Source organism: Blennius ocellaris (genome assembly GCF_963422515.1).
Source record: "Blennius ocellaris genome assembly, chromosome: 22".
Classification (NCBI taxonomy): Eukaryota; Metazoa; Chordata; class Actinopteri; order Blenniiformes; family Blenniidae; genus Blennius; species Blennius ocellaris.
The window spans coordinates 2,299,088-2,306,535 of record NC_137671.1 but is presented as its reverse complement, the minus strand read 5'-3'; the positions used below and the strand labels follow the sequence as shown (position 1 = coordinate 2,306,535).

Below are 7,448 nucleotides of genomic sequence, written 5' to 3'. Positions count from 1 at the left end.
TGTACCTTGCCGACTCGGGTCAGCGTGCCGTTGGGCCGGTCGGGCCGCTCCTCGTCCGACAGCCGCCCGCTGCCGAAGCTGTCCATGGAGTGGGAGGAGACGGTGTGACACAGCTCCTCGAAGGAGTAGTCCCTGTCCCGGCACTTCTTGATCTCCTGCAGCAGTTTGGACAACTCGCTGGTCACCGCCTCGTCTCCAGGGGACAAAACACAACAAGCACACTGTCAACGGCGGCGCCGGGCAACACACTGAAGGTGGAATCGCTCCGCGAGTGATGGAGGGAGTGAGAGGAGTGATGGAGGGAGTGAGAGGAGTGATGGAGGGAGTGAGGAGTGATGGAGGGAGTGAGAGGAGTGATGGAGGGAGTGAGGAGTGATGGAGGGAGTGAGAGGAGTGATGGAGGGTGATAGAGGAGTGATGGAGGGAGTGAGAGGAGTGATGGAGGGGTGATAGAGGAGTGATGGAGGGAGTGAGGAGTAATGGAGGGAGTGAGGAGTAATGGAGGGAGTGAGGAGTAATGGAGGGAGTGAGGAGTAATGGAGGGAGTGAGGAGTAATGGAGGGAGTGAGGAGTAATGGAGGGAGTGAGGAGTGATGGAGGGAGTGAGGAGTAATGGAGGGAGTGAGGAGTAATGGAGGGAGTGAGGAGTAATGGAGGGAGTGAGGAGTGATGGAGGGAGTGAGGAGTAATGGAGGAGTGAGGAGTAATGGAGGGAGTGAGGAGTGATGGAGGGAGTGAGGAGTGATGGAGGGAGTGAGGAGTGATGGAGGGAGTGAGGAGTAATGGAGGGAGTGAGGAGTGATGGAGGGAGTGAGGAGTAATGGAGGGAGTGAGGAGTGATGGAGGGGTGATAGAGGAGTGATGGAGGGAGTGAGAGGAGTGATGGAGTGATGGAGGGGTGATAGAGTGATGAGGGGTGATGGGGGAGTGATGGAGGGGTAATAGAGTGATGGAGGGATGATGGAGGGGTAATAGAGTGATGGAGGGGTAATAGAGGAGTGATGGAGGGAGTGAGGAGTGATGAGGGGTGATAGAGTTATGAGGGGTGATGGAGGAGTGATAGAGGAGTGATGGAGAGGTAATAGAGTGATGGAGGGGTAATAGAGTGATGGAGGGGTAATAGAGGAGTGATGGAGGGATGATGGAGGGATGATGGAGGTGACCCTCCTGATCACGGAGTGGTTGTACAGTTCAGGATCAGTGTTTGCAGTGAACCATGACTTCTCCTGTTGGACGACTCAGGACTTCAGTCCAGTGTCTCAGGAGACGAGCAGGACAGGGTGAGACACTGAAGGTCATGATGATTCCATGAGTGACCATGAGGAAACCAGGGTTAACGTTTCCTCAGCAGGTGGTGGCGCCGTTGTGCTTTTCTATTAAGGAAACCGGGCGGTTTATAAACGACAGGCTGGTGTTGATCTCTGTTCCTGGTTCCTGGTGAGCCACCAGGTGGTCTGCTGGTTTAAAGTGTCCCTCCTCCTACTGCCACCAGATGGCGCTAGTGAACACAGATGAAACACAACCATGAGGGAAAGCCTGAGTTTAAAATCCCTTTGCTGGACTTGAGACCGTTTTAAAAAACCTCCTGCCGTCATGTAAAACCTTGTGAAGCCGTACGGTCAGGGTGGGGTGAAGTTGAAGGGGTGAGGGTTGGTGAAGCTGAAGGGGTGAGGGGTGGTGAAGCTGAAGGGGTGAGGGGTGGTGAAGCTGAAGGGGTGAGAGGTGGTGAAGCTGAAGGGGTGAGAGGTGGTGAAGCTGAAGGGGTGAGGGGTGGTGAAGCTGAAGGGGTGAGGGGTGGTGAAGCTGAAGGGGTGAGGGGTGGTGAAGCTGAAGGGGTGAGAGGTGGTGAAGCTGAAGGGGTGAGGGGTGGTGAAGCTGAAGGGGTGAGGGGTGGTGAAGCTGAAGGGGTGAGAGGTGGTGAAGCTGAAGGGGTGAGAGGTGGTGAAGCTGAAGGGGTGAGGGGTGGTGAAGCTGAAGGGGTGAGAGGTGGTGAAGCTGAAGGGGTGAGGGGTGGAGCAGTGAAGTGTGGGTGAGCCCAGCATGAAGAGCAGAAGACGAGTCCACGAATAAAGTCCTGGTGTGGAGAATCTCAGAAATGGACGACCCCTCGTCTTGCTCCCTCTGCTGACTCGTCTCATTCAAGAGAGTGTGGAGCTGCAAACTGAGCTCATCACTCCTCCTCCCCCCCCTCAGAGAGTCTCCCGGGCCATCGGGGTAATTATGGGATGTCCTGACAGGAGATCAGCGGCACCCGGCTGGACGCAGTACCCGCTCTGCACCACAGGGGGCGGCGCTGCACAGAGGACCAGAGGACGCTGCATCCAGGCATTCTTTGGGGGGGGGGGGGGGGGGGTCACTCCTCTCAGTCTCACACCCAGACGGCCCCCGGTCTGAGTCCAGGTTGGTTGTAATGACCTCTGGACTCCTGCGCAAACACTGGACGTACAGAGTTCTTATGATCGTTTCTCGTCCTCCGTTCCTCTTCTTCCCCCTTCAGCAGCTTCCAGCTCTTGCTGGAGTGTTTACAGCCACTAAATCCATGATAATTGCTTTGCGACTGGCTGCAAATAAGATTTTAATCACCGTCGCTCTTCATTACGTGGACGACGGTCCCAGGACGCCCCGGAGGACCTGTTTGGGATTTCACTTCCACAAATAGATGAAACAATGGCTCCGACGATATTTTCTCGCTCCAAGCAGAGATCCAGGGAAACCTCAAGAGGCGGAGGAGGTTTGGTTGGAGGGAGTTGGGATGAGGTGAAAGTATAGAGTGATGGAGGTCAGTTAGAGAGTGATGGAGGTCAGTTACAGAGACATAGACTCACTCTTGTGACGGAGGGAGGGCGAGGCGGACGGCGAGGGGACGGAGTTTCGAGGGGCGGGAATCGGACACTTCCGGACCGGCTCCTCCACGATACTCCGCTTCTCCTCCTCCTCCATCATGTACTCTGCAGAGAGGAGAGAGAGAGAGAGAGAGCGACTTATGAGCAGGATGGAGGAGAGAGGTGGAGGAAATGTGACGGAGGAGGAGGAGGAGGAGGAACTTCTCAGAGGGATTTGAGGAGCGTCTTGTTTGCTTTCAACAGTCGAACACAGATTCAAGAAATTTAATGGAATTGAGTGGCATTTTTGGAGGAATTGTTTTTATTCTTATGTGCAACTTAATGTAATTTACTTTTACAGTCAGAAGTCACAACAGACTCCGCCCACAAATTCAGATTCAAAGCATTTCTGTGTAGTTTATCAGCTAAAAACTTAGATCTTTAACCACAGGAAGCTCCTGTTTTTCATGTGTCACCGACACCAAAATGAAATCTCATTTTCTCACTGATGTTTGATCCTTGAGCCCTGAAAGAGAAATTCACCAGGACGAGTTCAGAAACGCTCATCAAGCACTCACATCAACCCTCTGGATTACAGATTTAAACCCTGAGCAGCTGAATAATCCGTCAGCGATCGCAGTGTCAGTGCAGAGCCAGGGAGGACCAGGGGAGCAGAATGGAGGGTCACTCTGCTCCTCCTTGTTTCTGAATGGAAGATAAACTTCCTGGGAAACAGCATTTCTCAGCGCGATGGAATGACGACAACTCAACACCTTCAGATAATCCTAGCCCAGTGTGTTCTACTGCAGTAGACCTGGAAGTCTATACTTTTAACAGCGTGTTATCAGCACACTGCATCTTCACGCTAGAACGGACAGTCCTTCAGGAATTGACAGTATCTGAGGGTCCTTCGGGAATGGACAGTATCTGAGGGTCCTTCAGGAATTCACAGTACCTGAGGGTCCCTCAGGTATGGACGGTACCTGAGGGTCCTTCCTGTATGGACTGTACCCAAGGGTCCTTCAGGACTTGTGTCGTACCTTGAATCAGAGCCGTGATCTGCTGGGACTTTGCTGCAGGATGTTCTCTCAGGATCTCCAGAGCTGTCCTGCCCCGGAAGTCTGTCAGGTCTGTGTCGATACCTGAAACACACACACACAGTTATTGTGGTCAGTTTCCACTCTGAGCTCTCAGGATTCAAGATTGCTGGACAGGCCCAGTCAACTGGAATCAGCCGACCGGAGACGGTCCTGGAGTGAAGGACCTTCCTGCTGCGAGCGGGAAACTGGGATTTGAACCGACGCACCAACACTCAAGTTCACGGCTCCTCCTGCACCATCAGAACTTTTTCTGCAGGATCAACATCCTCCAGCTTGTATCTTTTACCGTAGTTTTCAGGGGTTGAATTCAGGATGGAGGCTGAAACCGTTCAGACCAAACGCACTTCTGCTGAAGGAACCATTGTGGTTCACATCGAAACGTCTGCTTTTAGTTTACATTTTCATTGTAAATAACAACGACGGTTTGTCATGGATTCCCTGGAGTTTGCTCTGCTGCAGCAGGAGTGCCAGACAGAACATGACGACAGCCATCAGAGATACGACAGTGAAAATCACTTTATTGCCAAAAGAAAATATGCATTGAAGCCTTACTGTCGAGATAGATTTGTAAAAATTGTTTTGGTTTTTTAAATATGGCCGTTGGAACCAGAAAATCGACATCGTTCAGTCCGAAGAGAAAGAATGTCACCGACAGGATTTCAGGTCTTCCAGTCAAAACACCACAGAAAGCAATGGTTGTATTATTTACAGCAATAACTCTGAAGAGAAAAGAGAAGTTGCACATAGGAGACGAGCTCTTCCCGAGTTTACTCTGTACTGAGAAGGATTACTGTTCAGAACGAGTATGTGCTGAGGAGTAAGACAAGCTGAGCAGTGTGCCCCCCCCCCCTGGCCTCAGGAAGCAGAACGACGTCCCGATGATGCAGGATGTTAGCGAAGGCCAGAGGAACAGAGGAAGTCCTGCAGGAAGCACCGGAGGAAGATTGTTCTCGCGTTTCATCCCCACGCTGAGAATTCCCACCTTTCACTGTCGACACCAGCTGGTTCTTTACTCATTTAGTCGCTTCCGTTCACTTGTCGTCAATAAAACCTCGGATCTGATTGACACAGATGGAGCAAACTGAACACAAACCCCACGGCCAGGCTGGAGGTGGAGGATTCTCTCTCTCAACGTGAGGCGAGAGCAGCTCTGACGGACGCCTGAAGTCCGGCCCGGAGGGCAAATCAAACCCGCGAGGTGGAGGAAGAATCAAAACGCTCAACATCTTTGCTGGGGAGTTTCTAGATCTCTACACTCACCTGAGTCCAGCAGAAGGCGAACTACGTCCATCTTCCCAAAGAGAGCAGCTTCATGGAGGGCACTGCCATTCTCCGTCTACCAGACATGGGGGGTAGGGGGGGTAGAGAGAGAGGGAGTTAATATTAAAACTCTAAACACTGAAAGTACATTCAGATATCAGGACTACCACCTCTGTACACTGGGGGGCAGCAGTGAGTCACTCAGCCTTTGAGGGGCTTTAATTTGTGCCAGAATCGGCTGCAGGAAGTTTATAACTGGCTCAATGCGCCACCTGCTGGCCCAGAGTGGCATTAGTGTGACCAGCGAGTTCGCTTGTTCAGCTCAGCGGGTCCAATAAAAAAGATTGTATTTTTTTCAGGAACTACCTTGAATATGAAGGAGCTCGGGTTTGGATGAATTTACCATCGTATCATCGGCATAGAGCCAAACACTAGATCTGGTCAAATTAGAGACAAACACTGGATGTAAATAGAAAACCAGCAGAAACAACATCGGAGTCAGTGAAAGAGAAAACTTTCCGAGGCAAAAGTTGAAACAGGGTTAACCCTAACCCTAACTCCTCTAGACCTGCTGTAGCCCCTCCAGAGCCCCCCTGGATCTCCTGTAGTCCCTCCAGAACCCCCCTTATTGGGCTTTTCCACTACCTTGGTGACGATGTCATCATTAGATTCAGGTCTGCTTGAAGCAGGGAGAGTTAAAACATGGACCAGGGTGGGAGACCTCTGCTCTAGACCTTCTACCAGATCAATGTAACCATCATCAGTTCCATTAGAGCTCCAGAGCAGCTGCAGTCTGGACCTGACAAAGGTTCGGTTTTTCAGAGTAAAAATACAAAAAAATTTTCTTTGTTTGTTATTTTTTATTAGAATTCAAATTTGAATAAGGCATTTAAAAAAAAAAAAAAAAAAAGTCTGGGAAAATCTAGAAAAACAAATGTATTTTCCAGTTTTCTGCAATTTCAATGCCTGGCATGTGAAGGGTTAACACACACACACACACACACACACACACACACACACACACACACACACACACACACAATGAAGACAGACAATCTGGTCGGGGTCCAGGTCTCCTGGCGTTGCCGTGGCGTCGCCGCGGCGCACCAGCGTGGCGTCAACTTACTGCGGTGCGTCTGCGTCGTCTCAAAGTGAACCGTCGCCACGGAGACCAGGCTGACAGTGGAGTGGAGCCCGACTCTCCAGGTGCAGCTTCTCCTCCTCCTCCTCGTCTGAGGTCAGAGGTCAAAGGTCAAACTCCAAGGTGTGTCAGGGGAAAGTGCTGCTGGTGTGAATCCAACGACAAATGTGGCTGTTTCCGTCATGCGTTGCTCCTGAGAGTGAATCAAACCGCCGTGTGAACGAGTGAGGGGAGGGAGTGAGCAGAGGAAGAGCCCCCCCCCCAGCTGCCCTCTGAAACCCCCGATACCACTTCCTGTCCTGTTTCCCATGGCGGTCACACAGTGATGTCACGAGGAAACAAGGAAGGCGATTCCTGCTCTCAAAGAGTTTCCTGGAATTGAAAAGCAGACGACTTTCTGTTTCAGGCCGAAGAGCTGAAACGTTGACGGACTGAAAGGAAGGGAACAGCAGGACTGTTCACACTGTTCATAGTGTGAATGCTGTGGATGGTGTGAATGCTGTGGATGCAGCGCAGACAGAAACAGGTTTAACGGGTGGAGGAGTTCCAGTTCTGTTCTCAGGAGGGTGGAGGAGTTCCAGTTCTGTTCTCAGCGGGGTGGAGGAGTTCTAGTTCTGTTCTGTTCTCAGCAGGGTGGAGGAGTTCTAGTTCTGTTCTCAGCAGGGTGGAGGAGTTCTAGTTCTGTTCTCAGCAGGGTGGAGGAGTTCTAGTTCTGTTCTCAGCAGGGTGGAGGAGTTCTAGTTCTGTTCTTAGCAGGGTGGAGGAGTTCTAGGTCTGTTCTCAGCGGGGTGGAGGAGTTCTAGGTCTGTTCTCAGCAGGGTGGAGGAGTTCCAGTTCTGTTCTGTTCTCAGGAGGGTGGAGGAGTTCCATTCTCTTCTGCTCTCATTCATGTCAGTCTCAGTCATGTAGATCCTTGCTGAGTCATGTAGATCCTCGCTGAGTCGTATAGATCCTCGCTGAGTCGTGTAGATCCTCGCTGAGTCGTGTAGATCCTCGCTGAGTCGTGTAGATCCTCGCTGAGTCGTATAGATCCTCGCTGAGTCGTGTAGATCCTCGCAGAATCGTGTAGATCCTCGCTGAGTCGTGTAGATCCTCACTGAGTCGTGTAGATCCTCGCTGAGTCGT

General features: G+C 51.6%; 1 protein-coding gene across 1 annotated transcript in view; it reads right to left on the bottom strand.

Moving 5' to 3' along the window:
* The window catches only part of anks1b (ankyrin repeat and sterile alpha motif domain containing 1B), a 132,672-nt gene that overhangs the window by 92,175 nt on the left and 33,049 nt on the right, over nucleotides 1-7,448 (bottom strand). Inside the window, 4 exon segments of the mRNA XM_080517898.1 lie at nucleotides 6-193; nucleotides 2,826-2,948; nucleotides 3,863-3,964; nucleotides 5,183-5,258. Coding sequence (XP_080374024.1) covers nucleotides 6-193; nucleotides 2,826-2,948; nucleotides 3,863-3,964; nucleotides 5,183-5,258 — 489 coding nt within the window.